General features: G+C 35.6%; 1 protein-coding gene across 3 annotated transcripts in view; it reads left to right on the forward strand.

The window, feature by feature from the left end:
• ptbp3 (polypyrimidine tract binding protein 3) overlaps window positions 1-24,440 on the forward strand; it is a 132,934-nt gene that overhangs the window by 29,682 nt on the left and 78,812 nt on the right. The window contains exon 2 of one of the 3 annotated variants that reach the window (XM_039759514.1): window positions 4,019-4,052. The exons of the other annotated variants lie outside the window; for them this stretch is intronic. Within the exon in view, the coding sequence (XP_039615448.1) occupies window positions 4,019-4,052 (34 nt within the window). The remainder of the gene's footprint in view (window positions 1-4,018; window positions 4,053-24,440) is intronic. 3 annotated transcript variants of the gene reach the window in all.

A 24,440-nucleotide genomic window follows, 5' to 3' on the forward strand; every position in this document is an offset into this window, starting at 1 on the left:
TATGTGGAAAAATCAATAAATAAATAACAAGTAATCTCTAACCCTAAGCCCAACCCTCAGTTACACTTGACACCAGTAACTGACAGAAAAAAAACATTAGTACTTGGACAATGGACTCTGTTTTTGTTTGAATGCATAAAATATTAACATATCTTCTTGCATAACAAACGCTTATTTTAAGACATCCATTATATACAATTGCCCCTTGAGCTATTAACTTCAGGTAAGGCTATAATTGAATGCTGACCCTCATTTAAAAGCTGATTGAAATTATCCACTATAAGCATGAATGTTTATAAAAGTAGGAGCATTTTGTCATGAAGGGCCACTTAAGTTTGCTCACGACTGCTCCCACTCCAGTCTAGTCCATGAAAAACTAGTTCTCTTAGCTCAGTGATGTTGCAACTGGAACAAGATGTTTCTGAACATTTCAGCCGTTGCACTGTATTTATTTTCTGTACTACTTGATGTCTCCTCTGAACACTGCCTTTATTATTTATATATATATATATATAAAAATTCTACTTTTAATTTTAAAATTTAGGAAAACTCTGCCTTTTACTGAGCTTATAAAAAATCTTATTGAATCATAGTGTACAAACCCTTCAGGAAATAAGTAAAATTATAAAGGCTTAATTTTGTTTTTCACAGCGGGGGTTTTATCATGTAACTACAACCGGGGGATTTGTAGGTTGTTTTTTTTTTGTACACCAAGGTTTTTATACAGAATAATGTGATCATCATAGACTTGGTGATTTGTGTGACTATATGCATATACCAGGTTTATTTAATTGATGTGATATGCTTTGGTAGTCCAGAGGGGAAATTGTCTTTTCTATGACCTCTGGGGGTCGGAGCACTGAGTCAGCCATGTACAGCACCCATGCAGCAATTTTAAGGTTAAGGGCCGTGCTCAAGGGCCCAATGGAGTTGGATCATTTCTGGCAGTAACAGGATTTGAACTGGCAACCAAGGTTTTGGAGTCGGTAGATAAATCCTTCGACTCCAACTCCTTAGTTTACGGTACTTCTGACTCTTACTCCTCTGTATGTAATATGCTAATGTATTTTCCATGTTGATTGAAGGAATGTAACATACACGTCATTTACCCACAGAACTATTGGCTAGGACAGGGGTCCTCAATCCCAGTCCTGGAGAGCCGCAGTGGCTGCAGGTTTTTGTTCTGACCTGGTTGCTTAATTAGAAAGCAATTCTTGCCAATAAAGCACTAACAAGCTATGAAATTAAATTAACTCTGCTATGTCAGGTCATTCTCATATCCTAGATTTTCTTTCCCTTTCTATCATGCAAATGATTTGAAGGCTAAAATGGACGAGTAATTCTCAGTCCTTCACTTTTTTCTCTTCATTTTTCTTCCAGGTATTTAATTAAACCCAATAGTGCAGATAAATACACACAGGTGTAAATGTAAATAAGCTAAATGGAGAAATGCTGCTCTCTCTTGTCATTTGCATGTTATTGATAATAAGGAGCAATTAAAATAGCTGTTTAAGACAAAATTAAGCAATAAGGGCTCAAAATCACTAAAGTGAAGCAGAAGTGTTACTTTAGCAATAAGTGCTTTTTATTAAGCAACTGGGTTGGAGCAAAAACCTGCAGCCACTGCGGCTCTCCAGGACCGTGATTGAGGACCCCTGGGCTAGGAAGCTAACTCTTTACCATATTGACCAGTTTAAACAAAAGACAAGAACCCCTGAACACACATCAGGCCATAGCACACCTCCACCTACATCATTACACTTATTTACACTCAAATTAGCTTGTTAAACACATTATATCTGAAATAAAATGAAAACACTTTTTGTAATGTACCATAATCCAGATTACAACATGTGAACATCAGGTTGTATAATAGCTCAGCTGAACTTCACACTAGTAGTACCACAACCATGCACTGGGCTTTATTCTTACATCAGAGAAGTACTTAATTATGACTATTGTTTGTGAAATGGGACATTTGAACTTGCTGTATTTTTTTTTTCATGACAATTTAAATTATTAGGAGTCGGAGTCAGTACATTTTTGCCGACTCTGACTCCAGGTACCCAAAATTGTCTCTGACTCCTCGACTCCGACTCCACAGCCCTGCTGGCAACCTTCCAGATACCAGCACGGATTTTTATCCTCAGAGCCACCACTCCACTGTTTACTAGCACTTTCTGTTTCTGCTGATTAAAACCTAAAATTTACGGACATTTATTTATTCAGACTGTTTGGTACCAAGGTTGGTTTGCTTATTTAAATGGTGTGGAAAATCAAGCATGCATGAAAATACTGAGTTTAAACAATACAAAGTGAAATAAGATGTACAATTAAGTTACTGTAGGCAAGGTAATCAGTACTGTATCTATCTCAAACTTTAATCTATATATTTCAAATTATTTTACTTGTTTTCAACACAAAATCACACTTTTTGCATAAATAGAAAAATAAATAAGCAAAAGTAATTGTACACAGATCAGAGTATAATGAATCTTGAAAAATTATTATTTTTTTTTAATACTGTGTATAATGTTCATCCATCCATCCATTATCCAACCCGCTATATCCTAACTACAGGGTCACGGGGGTCTGCTGTAGCCAATCCCAGCCAACACAGAGTGCAAGGCAGGAAACAAACCCCGGGCAGGGGGCCAGCCCAGTGCAGTATATAATGTTCAATTTTTCTTAAACATATGTGGGTCTTTTTCCCACAACAAGGTCTCACATCCTTTTTAATAGCAGTATCTCTGTAGAACTGCCTTCAGACCATGCACGACGTTATGTCAGTGCAGTTTCTACCCATTTATCACATTTTTCCTGTGTTCAAAAGCATGGAGAAATTTATTCTGATACAGAGCATCAAAAGGGGAGTGCAGGTAGAGGGATTAACAAAATTTAAACATTATAGTACAATTTCCACATTAATTAGTATATATCATTATTCAGAATATTCAAAAACATCTCATTTATAAAAATTCTTTAAAACTATAATAGCATACTTTATTTGTTAATCATTTTGAGACTTTTAAGAAGTTTCAGCTGTTGTACAGTACTTTTCCATATCTACAGGACCAAAACATGGTTTTTCTGAATTAACTCATTTTTAACCCCGCTTAACACCACACCAGCAGTTTAGAAGGCTCAAGAAGGAGATCAGATGATAGACCAAAGTAAAACCTAAAAGTTGTAACTTTGGTTAGACATTTGTAAATTAAATCTAGGACGATGGGAACATTATACTTGTCTGATGGGAAAAATCATAATATGTATACTATATTTGTGATCTTACACGCGGGTTCATAAATGGTTTAAGGGATTTGAAAGAATCTGTTTCTTTCAGAGCAGCATCAAAATTCAGGCAGTTCATAAATGACCTAATAGATTTTGTCTGGTTCTGAAAATGGAGAAATTTAATGTTGAGCAATATGAATTTCTAAGGCTGGCAACTGACAACCTGTGGCCTTAGGCCCTTTGGTATTGTCTTGGATTTTGAAAATATATATTTTTTTGTCTTTAAAGACAGCGTATTGGAAGCTGAATGTATTGAGAGAGCTTTCAGAGATCACAGTACTGGTGATGAAAAATAGAAGTAGGGCAGTAGCGTGTATTCTTTGTATTAATTTTTTGTATTTATTTTCTTCTACCTTGTGTGGAAATGCAACATATAAATTGAAAAAATATCAGTATTCTTTTATCTTTGTATCCATTTTATTTAAATATATTCCTGTCACAGCTAATACTTGCTTCTGTAGCCTGTTCTGATTGTTTGTGGCTGCAAACATATACTTAACTGTACCATATTTAAGTTACTTTTATTTATTTTCTTGTCTGTTGCTTTTACTTTTACAGCTGTCAGCCTTCCATGTTCATCTAAGCTAGATTTCCATTTTGGACTTTTTTTGAGTTGACTGTTTCATTTGATTTCTTTGACCTTTCATTTACTTCTGGCTCAAAAACAATAACCAGCTTTCTAACTTTGCCTCTTCATTTTTCTCTTTTCCTTTATTCCATACAGTGTCGTTTCAGATCTTATAGCAGTCAGTTTAAAGGTAGGACTCTGGTTTCTGTCTTTCATATTCAATATTGTATGGGTCTTCTATTCCCCCTCCTCTTCTGCTTATGTGTGCGGTTGTGGTAACGCTGCTGGACAAAATGGGGAGCAGAAGATAGATGCATTGTGGTTTGTGGTAGTACGATTGTTTAATTACTGTACTTTTTTGCACTGTGTTTAGATTTTATTAGGAAAGTCTTGGGATATCTGTCTTATTTGTCACTAATGTAATCTTTTCTTTTGGTAACCAAAATGTGTTATGGATTATGTAAATATCAAATTGTATTCCTTTTGAGGCAAACAGAATATGTGTTTTTTGAGAAAGCCATAGTGTCAGAGTGTTTGGTGAGATTGGAAGTGGGTAGGGATTTCTTCCTGTTTACTCTGGGAGCAGACGTAGGCTGTTTGGAGGAGTTGAAGTAAAACAGTGCATTGTACCACTTGCCACTCCCAGTGGATTGACTAGCTCACTTCTTTGTTCACCTGGTGCAGCTGGACTTTCATTTGGTCATTTTTAAATTAGTATGTACAGTATATATGACACACCAGGACAGGATTTTATTAGCTTGTGTTTTTGTTCATACTTATGTTTAAAATTTTCTTCTTCATAATTATTTGTATTTGTAAACATATTTCTTCATCATGTCTTATGGACCTTCTGAGGTGGATGGTAGCATATGGACCAGTTGGACATATACCTTCATGTAAGATACATTATTAGTATCATTTTGCTGTATTGATTGCCCAGGTTAACACAGCCATTGTTCTTTCTTATAACTCACAAACCATCTAAAGGCACAGTGTTTATATAAAGAAACCTACATTAATAGTGTATTGCTCTATTAGTGAGAACTCTTATACACAGGTCACAACTATTTTGCGTGGTGCAGGTTAGCACTCTGATTGATGATTTTAGAATTTATTTCAACATTGTCAGCTTTTGTTAACTAATTAAGAAACATATGCATGGTTAAAACTGTTTTAGCACAACAAATGCACTTTGAATCATCATGGTAACAAAATACGCCATAAGTGAGAAAATAAATTATGCAAGAAACCTAAAGAAAGTTCTTAAATCTAGTTTGCACTAGTATGTTATTTGTTAAAAAGTTACTAACAGTAGTAAGGAACAATATTTAGTAGTGGACATATATTTCCTGAAACTTTAGTGGATTCGCTCTTCCTTTGAATGGGACAGTTGTAATTCTGATATGTAGCTTGATTCTGGTGGTCACCTAGATGTCATTTGTTACAGTGCAATATTAGTTGGTCTCTAGTTTACAAATTACAATTGTAATTTCTGATTATTGTGCTTGTTTCATGCAGATGGAAGAAATCCTGAATTCTTAGAAAATGTATTAGGTCATTTTCTAAGGATTTCTTCCATCTGTATGAAACAAGCACAATATTGTGCTAATATTGCACTCTGATCAAGCTGCTGCCTCCGCGACCTGACCTCGGATAAGCGGAAGAGGATGGATGGATGTATTAGGTCGTTCCGTTATAACTAGTACCCAGTCCAGTACATAGTATTCCCTTATTTTGTACCTAATGCTGCACCAGCCACGATCTGAATTTCCCCATAGGATTAATAAAGTTTATTTTATGTGAGACTGAATTTTTTGGGTTCAGTGATGGGTAGGTAGATCATTTGATTATGTTTTGCTGTATATATTTTTTCCACTACCAATAAAAACTGGTAGGTAGAGCATAATTAAGTTTGAGCATAATTTAAAATTAATTAAGCACCATGAGGCAAGAAAAAATCAGTTTGTGGAGTAATAGCCAGTAGCATGTTTACTCATCGACAGGTAGTTGCATGCTCATTTTATACTAAAGATATAAACTAAACTTGTTGGTTAAGAGAAGTTGTTTAAGGTAAATATTTTGTGCTTAAAAGCCAAGCTGAGCCAGTTTTAACTCAAAAATTATAAGCATGTTTGAGTTGAAGTTTACAGTCAAACATTAATCTCTGTTAATCTCAGCGTTTTGACCTCATGGCCACAGGACACTTGGTTTAAATCTCATTGTGACAGTCTCACTGTTTTTGAATCCCCTTTCTCTGTCTATGTGAAGTGTCAATGTTTTCTTCTTGTTCTTAAGTGGTATCTCTAAGATGTCTTTGTATGAGTGAGACTTGGTGTGTATACTTAAATGTGCCCTGAGATTGTCAATTCCTCAGTGGTATATGCTCCTGTATGAGCTTATGGTTACCGATGACACTGAAATGAATAAGTTTATTCAATTTATATATGGATAATTATATTTAATTATGGTTCAAACCAAAGAGCAATTAAAGTTTTCTGAATATTGTTCTATGTAACTCTTACTTTTAATAACAATGGAAATCCCCAGGACACACACACAAGAAAATTAAGATACGAGGTGAGACACAAAAATAACCGGACAGGGCTTGGGGCTTTCTTGGAAAACTGTCTGGAGGTTGGCCGGACGTGAATCCTAGAACTATATCCCCTCCTACACGCCCAGTTGGTATTTGCACAACAATCGCTACACGAGTTGCTGTGATAATATCCGGTGAAAAAATGGAACAATGGATCAACATCAAATTTCTCCCGAAATTGAGCAAAATGGCCAAAGAAACATATGAAATGATAAAAACAGTGTACGGTGATAACAGTTTGGCTTGCACACAAGTTTTTGAGTGGCACAAACGTTTCAAGGAAGGACAAGAAAATGTGGAACACGTTCAACGCCCAGGTCGCCCATGCTCGTCTGGGACGGTTGAAAACATCAAAATGGTGAATCAGATTGTTTGAAATGATTGTCGCCTAGGTGTTCCAGCTATCTCAGAGTTGGCTGGTATTGACAGGGAATCGGTGAGACACATTTTGCAAGAAGAACTTCACATGACAAAAATTCGTATAGAAGGTGACAATGTTTAGAATGCTGTAATTCATCAATAAATATGTTTTTTTTTTTTTTAACCAATCCGGTTATTTTTGTGCATATACTATGTTTATAACACTTCAGTCATCCTGTCCATTTGATGTCCCAAAGGGTGGCATGCATTCCCACAGTATTCCACTTGTGTAATGACTATACAGTAAAACCTTGCATTGCGAGTAACTTAGTCTGCGAGTGTTTATGCAAGACGATCTAAAAATTGTAATAAATTTTAACTTAATAAACGAGCGAGGTCTTGCATTATGAGTAGTACGTATATGCTTTGTTGGCTGAGTGTCATGTGATCACAGCTGAGCTGATAGTTCTTCTCTCTCCGCAGGATTGTGGGTAATCGTCTCCCATGCTCGGTCTCAGTCAGAGTGTCTCACTCGTATAGTCAACATCCATACAAGCGTATACTGTTTACTATAGCATTGCGACCACTTGTGTGTTGTAATGTGCAAGTCCCTTGTACCCCAAAACACAAAGCCGAGTCTCAGTACTTTAGCAAAACCAGCTTTTATTCAGCTTGAAACAGGAACTGCAAGGTAATTTATTGTAGCGGGATCTGTCACGCTCCTATAATAACAACAACAACAATGTTCATTTATATAGCACATTTTCATACAAATAATGTAGCTCAAAGTGCTTTATACACAGACACAGCAATTGGGCAGGGTCGGGGCCAGGTTAATGGCCAAGTAATCCTGTTCACTTGCATTTATAATGTTCCTTGCATCACCCATTGACTGCAGGGCGCTTACAGCATGACCGCAATCTTTTCTGATTTGCTTTTGCAGCGAACTGCTACAGTGCTGGGAGCCTGTGGTTGCTTCAAGATGCTTTTTTTTCTGCATGTTGTCCTGTTGGGGGGAATCCCAAAAGAGTTTAGAAACCTTACAATGCATAAAGCTTTTTTTTTTTTTTTTAGTTTGTGTCAAAGTGTAGTGACTCTACAGGCAAAAGCAACTGTCATTACATAGTTTCCTTGTTAAAGTCACAAAAAATGAAGAAGAATCCAATGAGATAACAGATAGCAGTGATTTAGTTAGTTAGAGTGAAAGTTGTCCTGCACAATAATTCCTCCTCCTCTCCTTTCTCTCAGATCCCTCACACCAGACACGATTCTTTTCAAAGGTAAAGTGCAAGTTAATTTGTTTTATGTATTTTTACTTTATATTTTGTATTAATCTTTTTTATATGAATATTTTTGGGTTGTAGAACGAATCAAACTGAGTTTACATTATTTCTTATGGGGAAATTCGCTTTGATATACGAGTCCTTTGGATTACAAGCACATTTCCGAAACGAATTACACTCACAAATCAAGGCACCACTGTACCATTAAAAAAAAAAAAAATCATCTTTTGGATATTAATACCATTTAAGTGTTTATCTTGGTCAATATGTGTGATGTTGTAAAAAAAAAATCCTATTCACCTTAAATTAGGTATATTTTTAACTAGCCTTGGAAATCCCCTAAGACAGTAGGCTTCAGTTATAATGAAGTCTGTTATTCAGATAAATAAGAAGTACTGTGTAACTAGCCTAGTATGGTACTCTTTTGTTATCGAGTATTTGTTTGCGTTTTGCCTTACCAGAGCCAATATTGTTAGGTCATTAGCTGTGCCAGCACTACCATTAAGGTAATTAGGCATTCGCCTAGGCTGCAGATCATAAGGTGGGGGAAACCCAGCCTCACGGGTTAGCTACCAAACAGGCTGTTAGCGATATAATACGCTTGTCCTAGGGTTCAAAATAACAACAACAACAACAACATTTATTTATATAGCACATTTTCATACAAACAGTAGCTCAAAGTGCTTTACATATTAAAGAATAGAAAAATGAAAGACACAATTATAAAACAAAATAAATCAACATTAATTAACATCGAGTAAGAGTAAGGTTCAATGGCCAGGGGGGACAGAAAAAACAAAAACTCCAGACGGCTGGAGAAAAAATAAAATCTGTAGGGATTCCAGACCATGAGACCGCCCAGTCCCCTCTGGGCATTCTACCTAACATGAATGAAACAGTCCTCTTTGGATTTAGGATTCTCACGGAAGGGCTTGATGATGATGATGGTCACGTAGACTTCTTCCTTTTAATCCGTCCATCATTGTTGGAGCATCATGAAGCTTTGAGTAGGTGGAGGTGGCGCAGGCCACCACCACAAAGAAACCGGAAAAAGAAACAGAAAAGAGAGTAGGGGTCAGTACCGATTTTAGAGCCACCATGAATAGTTATTTTGAGGAAATTGAACATACAGAGTATCAGGATTAAGTTAAATTAAGATTAAAATGAAGTTATAAAAAGGCCATGTTAAAGTAATGCGTTTTCAGCAGTGTTTTAAAGTGCTCTACTGTATCAGCCTGGCGAATTCCTATTGGCAGGCTATTCCAGATTTTAGGTGCATAGCAGCAGAAGGCCGCCTCACCACTTCTTTTAAGTTTTGTTCTTGGAATTCTAAGGAGACACTCATTTGAGGATCTGAGGTTACGATTTGGAATATAAGATGTCAGACATTCCGATATATAAGATGGAGCGAGATTATTTAAGGCTTTATAAACCATAAGCAGAATTGTAAAGTCAATCCTGAATGACACAGGTAACCAGTGTAGTGACATCAAGACTGGAGAAATGTGTTCGGATTTTCTTTTCCTAGTTAGGATTCTAGCAGCTGCATTCTGCACTCGTTGCAAACGATTTATGTCTTTCTTGGGTAGTCCTGAGAGGAGTGCGTTACAGTAATCTAGTCGACTGAAAACAAACGCGTGAACTAATTTCTCAGCATCTTTCAGTGATATAAGAGGTCTAACTTTAGCTATGTTTCTTAAGTGAAAAAATGCTGTCCTAATGACCTGATTAATATGCGATTTAAAATTCAGATTACAGTCAACAATTACCCCTAAGCTTTTTACCTCCGTCTTGACTTTTAATCCTAATGTATCCAGTTTATTTCTAATAGCCTCATTGTATCCATTATTGCTGATCACTAAGATTTCAGTTTTCTCTTTATTTAACTTGAGAAAATTACTATTCATTCAAAATAACCTAACACTGGCACTGGTTATTAGAGCTGCTTACTTTTGAACATGGTATGTACAATTGCCCATGAATAAAACATTTCAATTTTTCTTAATGACCAACCTTGATTTTTATTCATAGTCATGTGAAAAGAAAATCTGCCATCAATATGAATAATGGGAATTTTGGGTATGAATACGACAGGCATAGATGACAACTGTGAAGTGGTTTTGTAGTGGAATAGAATCTACAGTACAAGTTGCTTTAAAACATCTGACATAATTGTTAAAACTGTGTAACAATATTAGCAGTTTATTTGATGTTGGGCAGCTGACTTTAAAAGTAAGGCATTAAATGTCAACAGCTCTTTCATGATTACTGGCAAAATAAATCTGGAAAAAAATTGGTACTTTATTATTATTCCCATAAGGTGATTCACCTGTCCTTGTACTTTAAAATTTGTCATGAAATTGTGTTTGATTATTCTGTTTGTACCAAATGATATAATCTGAAACAAAATTTCAGATTTTCTTATACCACTGTGAAAATATTTTGATGTTAACCAAATAGTAATTTTTAAAGGCTTGGGTAAATCTCCAGAATGTGATATTTAGATTTTTTTCAACCTTTGCAACCCATTCAGGATGCTTCATCAGTCCAGTTAAATGCACAACAATATAGAATGTAACATTCATAGACCCTAGAAGTATTTCTTTATTAGATTAATATTCATTGTGTGAATTATGATCAAACTCGTTGCTGCCATTTTTTTACCCAAGGCAATTATCATTTTTGATTTGCATGTTGAACAGAACTTTCAATGTTCATATTAATATGTTTTGAGGTATATATAATGTTTTCACCTTGTTGGTTGGGAACTTATAATCTAATACCGACTGAACTTCGCTATGCAGGTAGGGTGAACAATAAAGAAAAGCTGTTTGACTTTGACATTATTTGATTGTGATATAGAAATGTATTCCCAATCATGCATCATATAATGTTCAGAAGAAAATTCTGAATGTAATCTTTGAAATATTTGATTATTTTTAACTTTACATGCTGACCTCTTGTAATATTGTGTTAGCTTTTGTTGAACTGTTGGTTCTAGCCTTGTACGATTAGCTGTATTTTTGAGAGAAAATGAATTTGCCCTAAGGACTGCACACCTGGCATGATTTGGTCCCAGCCTCCCATTAATTGTGTTGGGATTGAACTCCTCACCACCCAAATTGCAATTAAGGATTTGATGATGGATTGATACCACATTGTTTTGGTGTGTTCAGGTGTCGACCTAGTAGGTTTCATCCTGGATTGTGCCAAGATAAAATGGGAAACTACTGCCTGAAATGTTTGGAGTCTCCCTGCGTTGTTTGAGCAAAGCATTTTTTGAGAGATATTGGAATCAGAAGATTGCACAGGGGAGACAGAATACATGTAGTGGTCATAATAGGATAGACAAAAATTATATAACAGAGCATATAATGTGCAGCCAAAATCGTAATTGAAGAACAGTGTGGTAAGTTGCATGGGGCAGCAAATTGTTTTAACCAGTAAATTCAAAACCTACAATATAAAATGATACAAAGGAGGTTTCTTTTGTGAATGAAATCTTGGATGACCAGGAACATTTTGGTCCCTGCTTTTTAAACATTGAACATCATAAATAACCCAGGAATTCCTAATAAAATGTTGAACCTGTTGATCGAGGTCAAAGTATCACAAGGAAAGAGAGGTTCTTATTTTTCTGTTTTTATTTGCGTCACCCTGTGATTGAATCATGCAGTACTTCTGCGTCAGTTTTCTTGTTTTCTTTCAGGTTTGGTTTGCTTCTGCTGTTTATGTCTGTATACTTTTAATTTGTTTATCCATCCATCCATTATCCAACCCGCTATATCCTAACTTCAGGGTCACGGGGGTCTGCTGGGGCCAATCCTAGCCAACACAGGGCGCAAGGCAGGAAACAAACCTTGGGCAGGGCGCCAGCCCACCACAGGGCTAATTTGTTTATGCAGTCCTTATTTTGTTGGTGTACTGCTATTTTACTTTATTTTGTTGTTCGCAGTTTGTTTTTGCGGTTTTCAGTTTTGATGTTTTCTGGTTTATTTACGTGTTTTCCCAATTGTTTTTGCTCTTTTGTTTGTCTTCATGTTTGTTCATTTCTTCTTGCATTTTCAGATGTTTTTATTTTGTATGTTTACACTTTTTGTTTGTTTTTTTTATTTGGTTTTTAAGATTTTTCAGTTTGTTTTACTGTTCTGAACTTCAGGGCCGCTGTAGTTCCCACTTTGTGCTCTGTACTTCAGAAGTAGGCCCAGCTTGCGTGATCCTGAATCAGACTAAGGAGGTTGGAGTGTGTTTAAGTTTTATGTTGACTTGTCAGCTTGTAATGGTTTCACATTTTTCTTTACTTTCAGTAACTTAAGAGGTTGTGCTTTTAGATTCCATAATCTCAACAAAACAGGGCTGTACAGTATATTTTCCTCTGAGGCCAATGGTCCTTTTAGGTCATCCTTACTTGTTTATTTTCACAGGCATTTTATCAATTTTATTTAATGTGTTGAAAATATAGTGCTGAAAAACCTATGAGACTGTTTGGAGTGCTTTTTAAATGGCAGCCTATTGTAAATAATCTCTCTGTTTACTGTAGTCTCTGTGTAATTTACCTTTATTCCTACTTCTGTTCTAATTGGCACTGTTTTGCATAGATACTAAAATGCATTTGACTCTATACATGAGATAATATATCACTTATGATCACTTTAATATAAATTGGCAACATTTTTCCTTCTGGTAAAGTAGGAATCGTTTGATATTGGCAAGGGTGGAACCTTACAATTGGGTCTATTAATGTTTATTTTTTGTTGCGCAAACCTGTATTACAGATGGCTAATTTACCTATTAGGTAGATTTGCTTTATTTCCATCATCATCTCTGAACTGAGTTAAGCCTTTAAAGAATGCATTAATTGGAAGAAAGCTTTTTAAGGATTAAAAGGACTTTCTGAATGTAAAGTCAAGTTTCAAAAGTGAAAAGAAAAAAATATATCATTTAACAAAGATTACACCTTTTTTCTTTGACGTTTTATATAGCCATCTTGAAGATTTGGTATAAAAGGTGGTTCTTTGTTTTTGGCAGAAGGGACTAAATATTTGAAATGTAATTTTATACTGGAGGGGTGAATTATAATATGCATCCTTATTGGTGAAATATCAGCAGAATCTATTGCGGCATTGAAGCAGAACTGATATCTGCAATCGGTGGCCTACCTGTAACTATAGACACCTGTTTCCTGTGGAAAAAAGCAGGCCATCCCTTCATTGCCTTGAGGACTGCTATAAAAAAAAAAAGTCAAAGCAGTAAAACGTCTCAAATAGAAACATGAAACCCTTTAAATTAGGTATGTACACAAGGCTTAAGTTTCATGAGTTCATTACTCTCTATTCATGTTAGTTGTTTTGTTTTTGTCTGTAGTGGTGTACTTAAAGGTATGGCCAGTATACCAATATGAGTGAATGTATAATTTAAGGAAGCAACTGAAGACAAAACTATATCTGTGGAGTGGTTTAGAAAAATGTTTAAGATCTTTTTCAGAAAAATTAGGTAGACCAGTTTGTGTTAATTGCCAAAATCATTTTCCCTTGGGGACAAATAAAATACAGTATAAGCTTACCTAAACACCGGATTTTTTTTGTTGACATGATTGCAGCTTCTCATAGTAGCTTCACATGCTTACCTTCCACCCAGAGACCATTTCATTTAGTTCTCAGTAAGTTAAATATTTTTTCATTAGAATTGTTTACATTTTAAATTATGGCACACATTCAATTAAGAATATTTAGTCCTTCAACAGTAAGGTATTAGAAATGCGCATGATGCACTAGCCTTATTTATCTTTGCCATTGATTGATGATGATGATGTAAAAATGTAGTGCCAGACACAGGCTGATTTTTATTTTAAGACAAACAACCAAGATGTTTTTAATTCAGTAACTGGACATTTTTGACATGTATGAATAAGCTACAGTTTGTCTGCAATAGTGATTTTTTTCCTTTGCGGATGCGTGTTAATCACCTGCTAATTTAAATTTGGTCGTTTGGAAGGCAAATGTTAAGGCACATTAGAACAATCTAGATAAGAACAGGCCATTCAGCCCAACAAATCTTGCCAGTCCAATCCAGTTAATTCTTCTAAAATAACATTAAGTCTAGTTTTGAAAGTCCTACTTTCTACTACACTACTTGGTAACTTATTGCAAGTGTCTGTTGTTTTCTGTGTCTAGAGAAACTTATAACATTTGCGTGAAATCTACCCATAACAAGGTTCCAACTGTGTCCCTGTGTTCTTGAAGTGACAGTCTCGATCCAGAAGACTAATTCCCTTCATAATTTAAACACTTCAGTCTTGTCTTCTTTTAATCCTCTTTAGCTTAAACTGAAAAGGCTCCGCTTTTTAAATCTTCCCTCATAATTCATCCCCTGTAGCAGTTGAATCAGCCTAGTCAATCTTCTCTGGAGGATAGAAGGAGAATTTCCATTTTGCTGCTTCCGAATGTCTGCTGCCACTAATCTTTTTGAATCATGTGGAAATGTACTAATATGTAACCTTTGTGTTTATTTTTTAATTTGTATTTAGTCAGTTGCAAAAAATATTTCAGAGAGCAAGTCCACTAAATCTTTCACTTAAGTTTGTAAGTAAGATTTAGATGTTTGATTTAGAAAAATATAAATTTATTTGTGTATATTCGAATATGGGTTACAGATTCTGCAATCTATATTTACATGCAAATATGAAGTGCATACAACTTGCCAGTAGACTGCTAACATATCATTTTTGCAGTGCATTGTTAAATGAACGTATTTATTTATTCTTCACATTTTGTTTCTCATTATGGACAAATTTTCATGTTAACTAACAATCTGAAAATGAACTTTGGGGATTCTAGATCTCTGTTCCTTTTTTATAGGCTTTGTTTTTATTCTTTTTTTGTCTTTATATCTGAATGTTTTTGGCAACTCAGACTGGATTTAATTTTTATGTGGGATGAACTCAGCATATTCTAATAATAAATGCTTTTAGTTTGCACGCTTTGGCTTTAAGGATGTGTTTGAAGTGATGAACATTGTAGGTATGGGTTGATTGCAATTGGTGCCTCTCAAAAAACTGGCCCTTCACAAATCGTTTTTTGAATTCTCACCACTGTAGTACTAAATTTCTTCAGCTGTACTGTAAAATCAATTTCACATTTGTATGTTAATTGTGTGTGTTCTTAATTGCTCAGCTTTCCAGTATTTTGACTTTTTTAGCCACTTTGGACGAGTGTGTCAGCTACGTAAATAATAATACTACCTACCTGCTACCTGATCATTGTAATGTGACAATTTAGTACATGGACTTGTTTAACTTGTGAAAACCCCAAAGACTCACAGTGCCCCTGTTTATAAGAGCCACTAAGATTAATATTATGTGTTGTAGGCTCCAGCAGCACCCAGAAAAGACCTGATACAGACAACAAAAACAAACCGTTGGAGTTTAACCAACAATTTGACCAACCGTGAATAATTCCACTAGTGTTCTTAGTCCTGTGGTGCACGACAGGTCCACTTTCCCCACTTAATTTTTGACTTGTTTTTTTTTTTTTTTTTTAGTTAATATTTATAATGGCACCCGGGTTTGCTTCCAGAGTCCTCCCTGTTTACATGTTCTCCCCGTGTCTGAGTCGGTTTCCTCCCACAGTCCAAAGACATGCAGGTTATGTGCATTACATTGGCGATCCTAAATTGTCGCTAGTGTGTGCTTGGTGCGCGCACCCTATGATTGGCTGGTGCCCTGCCCAGGGTTTGTTTCCTGCCTTGCGCCCTGTGTTGGCTGGGATTGGCTCCAGCAGACCCCCCGTGGCCCTGTAGTTAGGATATAGTGGGTTGGGTAATGGTTGAATGGATTTATAATGGCATAAAATGCATAAGTCATCCTTAAGCACCCACAATTTTAGAATTATTCATGCTGGCCTGCTCCTGTGTTTGAAGAAAAGAATGGACCTTAACACTAACAGTGATCTGCAGAGCAGCTCACATTGGAAAAGGAAAAGTTTGGTCCTTCTAACTGAAGAGAAGGTTGTCAGTTTCATTAATGGAGACTAGGGATGTTGACAATAAACCATTATTTCACTTACTTTCAGATTATTATGAATTTTGATTGAACTGCACTGTGTTAAGAATGATATGATTAATGTATCTTTTTGTTAGGGGAATATAATTTCTTTTCTGCATTGCAGTGCCTGATACAGATCTACATTTGAAACATGTTATCTTTTAAACAACAAGTCTCAAACACATGCTGGTCATGTTTGTTACATGAAAGTGTAATGTGCTGAAAGTACCTTAGATTACAAAAAATTTCAGTGAAAGAGTAGTAAGGTTGACTGCAAACTGTGTAATACTCTCTTTTGAAATATAAAAATGGCACATGTACTGTATTAAACCAAAAACAAGTACAGGCAGTTTATGAAAGTAATAATGATCAGAATAGTTTTGCAGTTTTTCATAGTTGGGCAGCATTGATTAGAGTTTAAGATTTCAGTTGCAATTTTGGATATTCATATTGAAGTATACATTCAAATGTGTTCAAAATATAGAGATCGTTGTGACAGACCCCATGCAGACTGAACATTTCCTAAGACAACCTCTCATGTGCTGAGCTAGAAAAAGAAATGACTTACAAACTGTAAAGCTGATATGCCTCTGATGGTTAAAAGTAACTGTTTTCTTAGGCAGTTAAATATTAACTATTCCATGGACACAGTTAAACTCCTCAGATATTTTAGGTTGCAATTTGCTGCTTAAGTGTTTTGAATATATCTTATGACAAATGAGAAGTAGTTTAATTTGTTAATGTCATCATTTACAACATTTATTATAATAACTAGGCTGACCCGCCTTTAAAGGCGACCGACTTTTAAGTTGACCACTTCTTAAGGCAATTCAATATGTAGATCAATTTCATATTTTATACAAACTCATTAATTTGGTTATATTGCATTTGAGCGGTATTACTTTAATACTCGTAGTTTCTGTCATTTTGTGATGAAATGTAAACTTTTTTTCTATATTGAGGTCGCCCTTTTGAACCCCCCTGATATTTACTACGTGGTGAGGCATTTGTACTCCATCAACATTAATTATTTCCAGAGACATAATTTTGTCTATTTTTCCAGCGCATCGCGCACAAAAGCAAGGGAACAATAGGAGCACCAGAACTCTGCTCACATCATGTCGCTTCATACCGCAAGCTGCAAGTAGTAAGTCTGTGATAAGCGGAATACCGCTACGCTTTCCACTCACGGGACGGAAGGACAATCCCGACCGCTTTTATATAGTAAGAAAGAAGAAGAAGATATCGCACAGTCTGGAGTAGAAAATCATCTTTTACCTGGAAAAACAAAACTACAAATCCCATCGTGCATTGCAAAATGGACAGGGCGTGTGTGAAACTCCGTGCCTGCGTAGCACTCACGGGACGGAAGGACAATCCCAACCGCTTTTATATAGAAGGATTTGACTTAGTGACATGTTAATTTTTTCATGTTATTCATAATTAAGAATTAAATGTTTCTTACTGGGTTGGTGCTTTTTCAAAGAGTTAAATATATTTGTCATTGCACGTAGTACAGTTTTTGGAAAGTGTTGAATAAATGTTGGATTTATTTTGGATAAAATTACTTGTATACAGTATAGGGGTGAGGATCGACTTGTAAAAACTTGATTGATTTGTATGGAATGCAATAAAATTCATAAAAAGAAAAACAAAATTGTATATAATTAAGATACTGCTTTTACATTGGTGTATATTATGTAGTTATCAAATGTATAAATTAATTTTTACTTTAAAATCAGCATCAGCCATGTTGTCTGATAATGTAAGAAAACAATTTGCAGTTAGTATCATGGTAACCTGCATCAGTGCATATTTATAATAAGAGCAGCCCTTCACAAATGACCTGCAAGTTGCTGCTGTGATTTCAGGTGTGGATGCTTTCTTACTCAAAACACAATCCCATGTCCTAGCAATCTGACAGTGGTGGAGAGAATACAAAGGAACAGTGTGATAATATATGCTTATTGTATATTCGATAACTGTAATGCATAGCTGTTCAATTTACAGTGTAAATGCATGAAAGAAATGGCATTACTTTGTCATTTCATATATTTATATGCAGTATATGTAAGGTATAAAATAAACAAACTCCCACTAGATACAGATTAAAAAACACAAATTAGAGGAACCTAGTGTGCTGCAGAGCAGGTGTGACAACACAAATGACCATGGGGTATAGGTAAATGCAAATTGTTCATTAAACAGTAATTTAGTGTATCTTGCATAAATATAAAACAATTTAAAAGACTAGTGACTGTGTCTGCCAGCAGATGGCACAGTTGCTTGAAAGACACAGGTTCTTCGTTTTAAATATTTGTCTCAGTTGTGTTTCTTTCCATTACTTATGGTTTTTCTTGCATCCTATTAGCATGGTAAAAAATATTGTTTTTACACACACACACACACACACACACACACACATATATATATATATATATATATATATATATATATATATATATATATATAAATTAAAGAAAAATACACAGCTGTGGTAGTTTGCAGGGCATGCTTGTGCAAAATCTGTGATATTTAACTCCTATTTCAGATGTTAAGAATGATCCAGACACAGAATTTGATTCCTGTTAGTCTATGGATTTGCAGTGGTCTTGCTTTTTCTCTATTTTCTCTAAGGAGAAATTGTAGGAAAAGCTCCTGAGCCCTTGAAATGGTTGTATAACTTGTTTTCTCATAGACTTTCCATTTTCAGAGAAATCCTTAGAAATTTCACAGGAATCTGTACATATTTAGTTCTGCAAAATTCCTCATACATTAAATTCTGTAGTGCTAAAAACATTTTTTGTTGTTTTTTTTTAGGCAGAAATGTTCTTCTTGAACTTTTGGTATTCCATGATAAATAAGAGAGTATAACAATACACAGGGTACCCATACAAATATACCAGTTAAGAAAAAAAAGTTGTTGTGAATCATTTATGGTAAAATTAGTCATTTGTCGATTTATCAGGAATGTATGGAAATTTATACAGTATGAAGTTGCATTTTGGGGTTGTTTAATTAGATGCATCATTAGTTCTTTAAAGTGAGTGTATATATATATATATATACTGTATATATATATATATATATATATATATATAATGTGTGTGTGTGTGTGTGTGTGTCTCTCTCTCTCTCTCTCTATCTCTCTTTTGTGGGCAATCGTCTCCTATTCTCCGTCTGAGTCGGTGTGCCTCACTCATATAGTCAACATCCGTACAAGCATATACTGTTTACTACATGCGCGTGCATGTCTGCTGTGACGTGTGAGTCCTCGTCTTGCGCCCCAAAACACGAAGCTGAGTCTCAGTACTTTAACAACATCAGCTTTATTCAGCTTGAAACAGCAACAGCGCAGTTGTTTATTGTAGCTGGATCTGCCATTCTCCTATACACAGACGCAGCAGTCAGGCAGGGACGTGGCCAAGCAGTACTATGCCCTCTGCATTTATAATGTTCCTTGTTCCTTGTATCACCCATCAATGGCAGGCGCTTATAGCATGTCAGCGATCTTTTCAGATTCGCTTTTATGACGAACAGCTACAGCGCTGGGAGACTGCGATTGCTTTGGGACGCTCTTCCGCGTGTTGTCCAGTTGGATGGAATCCCACAAGAGTTTAGAAACTCACTCACACCAGCCATGATTCTTTTCAAAGGTAAAGCGCAGGTTAATTTGTTTTATATATTTTTACTTTATATTTTGTATTAATCATTTTTATATGAATAGTTTTGGGTTGTGGATATACGAGTGCTTTGGACTGCGAGCATGTTTCCGGAACGAATTATGCTCACAAACCAAGGTTCCACTGTGTGTGTGTGTGTGTGTGTATATGTGTGTATATATATATATATATATATATATATATATATACTATATATATATTAGTGCTGGGCGGTATGACCAGAATTCTATATCATGGTATTTTTCAAAATTATACTGGTTTCACTGTATTGGATGGTATTTTTTTTCCCCATGCATGAGTGGATGTTAACCAAATTTCCACTGCAATTTCTGGCTAAGAATAACCTATTCCGCTGTCATGAGAATTGTACATTGTATAAAAAAACATTTTAATGTGCACACAAGTATTAATACAGGTTTGCATGGCCCCATAAAGTGAAAGTTTTCAAGGGGGTGGCACTAATTAAGAGAAGGAATCGCATTGCATGACAGTTGCAGTCAAAATATAGAACCTTTTTATTGAACAAATTTTGCGAATAAGATAAAATTTTGACAACATATTTTCAACCATCCAAAGAGGCATTTAGATTTAGGAAAATATCCAGAGGTGCTTGTCAAAAGTTGTATTGCACTGAACAATGTCTTAGAAAATGAATAAATAGTAAATATTTTTTGTAAACCATCTACCCTTTCTGTTAATGTAAGCAATCTCTGTCCACTGACATGTTAAAGTGACTTTTTAAACAACTTTACCATCATTTAACTGCATAATATTTAAACTAATTAATAATAATAATATAAATAATAGTGCAAATTCCAGGAATAATACTATTACTTCCAAGACTTCAAGCCCAGGTGCATTACACAGTATTCACCAAATAAAAATAAAATAAAACAAGTGCAACTTGGTGATAACATCTTTACCAATTGAACCATCATTTAGGCAAACTGCATTAATATGGACCTTGCTTCAAGCTAAGCTATATACAAAATAATAAAACTGCAACTTGCATTTATAATGCTATTTGTGGTATAGCCTTATGGAATCGTATTAGGGCCACAGTGGAAAAAAAAAATACTATATGTCGAGATTAAAGTTGAAATTTCCACTTTATTCTTGTAGTTTATTTTGTCATTAAAGTAGAATGTTGTAAACTAAACTGAACTTGGGACTTTCATTAGTTGTGAGTTATAATCATCAAAATTAAAAGACATAAACATTTGTTTTGGTATACACATGTTTATTTCCTTTATGTGCATTGGAACAACACAATCAAAACAGAGAAAAAAAGCCAAATCTGACATCATTTCACGCAAAACTCAAAAACCGGGCTGGACAAAATTATTGGCACCCTCCACTTAATATTTGGTTGCACGCCCTTTAGAAAAAATAACTGAAATCAAGCACTTCCTATAACCATCACCAAGCTTGTTACACCCCTCAACTGGAATTTCCAACCACTCTTCTTTTGCAAACTGCTCAAGGTCTCTCAGATTTGAAGGGCGCCTTCTCCCAACAGCAATTTTGAGATCTCTCCATAAGTGTTCAATCGGATTTAGATCTGGACTCATTGCTGGCCACTTCAGGACTCTCCAGCGCTTTGCCTTCAACCATTTCTGGGTGCTTTTAGAGGTATGTTTGGGGTCATTGTCCTGCTGGAACACCCATGACCTCTGACGCAGACCCAGCTTTCTGACACTGGGCACTACATTGCACCCCAATATCTTTTGGTAGTCTTCAGATTTCATGATGCCTTGCACACAGTCAAGGCATCCAGTGCCAGAGGCAGCAAAACATCTTAGAACCTCCACCATGTTAGACTGTAGGTACTGTGTTTTTCTTTTCTTCGTAGGCCTCATTCCGTTTTCTGTAAACAGTAGAATGATGAGCTTTACCAAAAAGCTCTACCTTGGTCTCATCTGTCCACAAGACGTTCGCCCAGAAGGATTTTGGCTTCCTCAAGTACATTTTGGCAAACTCCAGTCTGGCTTTTTTATGTTTCTGTGTCAGCAGTGGGGTCCTCCTGGCTCTCCTGCCATAGCGTTTAATTTTGTTCAGTTGTCGACGGATAGTTCGAGCTGACACTGTTGCACCCTGAGTCTGCAGAACAGCTTGAATATGTTTTGAAGTTGATTGGGGCTGTTTATTCACCATTCAGACTATCCTTCATTGCAGTCTTTTATCAATTTTTCTCTTCAGTCCACGTCCAGGGAGATTAGCTACAGTGCCATGTGTTGTGAACTTCTTGATTATGTTGCGCACAGTGGACAAAGGAACATGAAGATCTCTGGAGATGGACTTGTAGCCTTGAGATTGTTGATATTGTTCCACAATTTTTGTTCTCAAATCCTCAGACAATTCTCTGCTCTTCTTTCTGTTCTCCGTGCTTAGTGTGAACAAAAGAACAAAAATCGTACAATGCGACTGAGGAGGTTTAGAAAATACCTAGATGGATGGATATCAGACTTGAGCTAGAAGTGCATTGGGGATTTGATATAGTTGGGATGGCTAGAAGGAAGTATGAGGGGCATGCATTTTAAGAGCAAAATTTATTATTGTTACCATCAGTGGACAGTTTGCCAAATCATATTGTAGATAGGTGATTTACGTGATTCATGATAATGAAGATGATTACTTTAAAAAAGCAAGATGAGCAAGTTCACTTATATTATATTATATATTAATTGAATCAAAAAACATTTTTATATTTATCAGTCCGCAAACAGACCTAAAAATGAAATAATGTCATTGCTTTTACTTCATAGTGCATTAGCTAATGTTGGTTTCTTACAGCATCTGGGGCCAGGTTTTGGTTATTGTTTTTTAGGAGTTTCCACATCATTCCATTACCTAAGATTTCACCCTATCACATTCAGAGATTACGTTTGTTGGGTGAATTACATTTCTGAATTTTTAAAGTTTTTTTGAATGTGTGTGTACAAATGAGTGTACCTTATGAAGAACAGAAATCCTAGTCTGGGTTGTTTCTTGATTTGTAGCCACTGCTTCCTTGATAAGACTTCACATCCAACAGCCATCTACTGGACATTTAGTTCTGGGCACCACACTATAAAAAGGACATATCAGCATTAGAAACTGTAAAGAGAGAGGCACAGAAAATAGCATCTGTTGACTAAATGGTATGTCTTACAAGTTAAGGGACTAATCTGTTTTATCAGAGGAGATTGCTTGAACACAATCTAGATATTCAAAATCCTTATAGACTTAAAGTTCTTTCACTGTTTAATCAAAGGAATTCTGCTATATGACATACTTGGACACCAATAGAAATAAGGGACAATGTTGTGATGGCAAAATCCAAGAAGCCCTTCTTCAAGCAAAGTGTTGTGTGACAGTGGAACAAACTACAAGGTATGTAGATGAAACAGAAATCTTGACAGCTTTACATAATTACATACTTTCCAAGTTTTAAGTTAAATTTTATTTACTAGTTACAAACAGTTTAGGTATTAAACTCAGATCCTTATTGGTCTAAGCTTCAGCTGTATTCAGTACATTGGCAGTCCGGATCTGTAATTATTTTACTGTTAATTTGATTTAAATCTTTTAAAGATACCACTGAATGTTGAGTTTGCAATGTCTTATTTTTAGTGAATTTTTAAAAAGAACTCCAACTTATTAAGCAGCCTTAATAGGTCACCACTGGGTGGCTCATGCTTTAAAAGTGCAAAGGCAGCAAATTTTTCAGGCATGGCCAGTTTTGGTCCACAAAACAATATGGCAAAATAGCCAACCACGTAGTTTAATATTGTGCTCCATGCCTTTGTATTCTGGCTAATGTATTTGTAAACTGGAAAAGAACAGTAACCGTCATGCCGATGTCACAGAGAAAATGTGCTCCCATCCACCTTTCAGAATAGTTTAAAGCCCTGTGAAACTCAAAACTTTTATCAAAATATTAATACTTTTATATAGTGCTGTTAACAGCATGAACCATCACAAGACATTTATAAAACAAGCAATATGAATAAAAACATCGGAAATAAGACAGAATGCAGTGTAATTTGGACATTTCTATATTGGAAAAATAATTATTATATTTTCTTGCTGTGCTAAAAGTGAGTACAGCTTCTTGAATGCATGGCAAAGGGTATTTAGCTTGTATTTACCATTCAGAACATTAGGACCCCACCAAGTAATGGTGATCTGAAACATTTACCATCTTGTGTTTGAAAAGGTGTTTTTCCTACTGCAGTGACTTTATTATTAGTTTATGTCATTGGGTTTTTCTACTGCTGCCTGTTTGACATGGATCAGTGAAAAAGAGGAATGATAGAATCTCAGAGAACAGGAGCGTGCCTCCTCAGAATTGATCTTAATGTGTTCCTAACACTTACTATGTGTATGTTTTGTGCTATATTCCAGATGTACTAAAAATTCCTCTGAAGCTAGCAGTAACTCTTTTGATTTAATACTATTACGATATACCAGCTTTTGATTTATCTGGTCTTTGCACATCCTGTAGTACTGTTTGTACAGAGTTTAGCAAATAACCAATGACAAACACTCACAGACAGCTTCTCGGGAGTTAAGGAAACATTCCTGCTGTTCTGCTTTCACAGACGCTTTCATTTAGTGCTGGATAAAACTTTTT

The sequence above is a fragment of the Polypterus senegalus genome, chromosome 7 (genome assembly GCF_016835505.1).
Source record: "Polypterus senegalus isolate Bchr_013 chromosome 7, ASM1683550v1, whole genome shotgun sequence".
NCBI classification, from domain to species: domain Eukaryota; kingdom Metazoa; phylum Chordata; class Cladistia; order Polypteriformes; family Polypteridae; genus Polypterus; species Polypterus senegalus.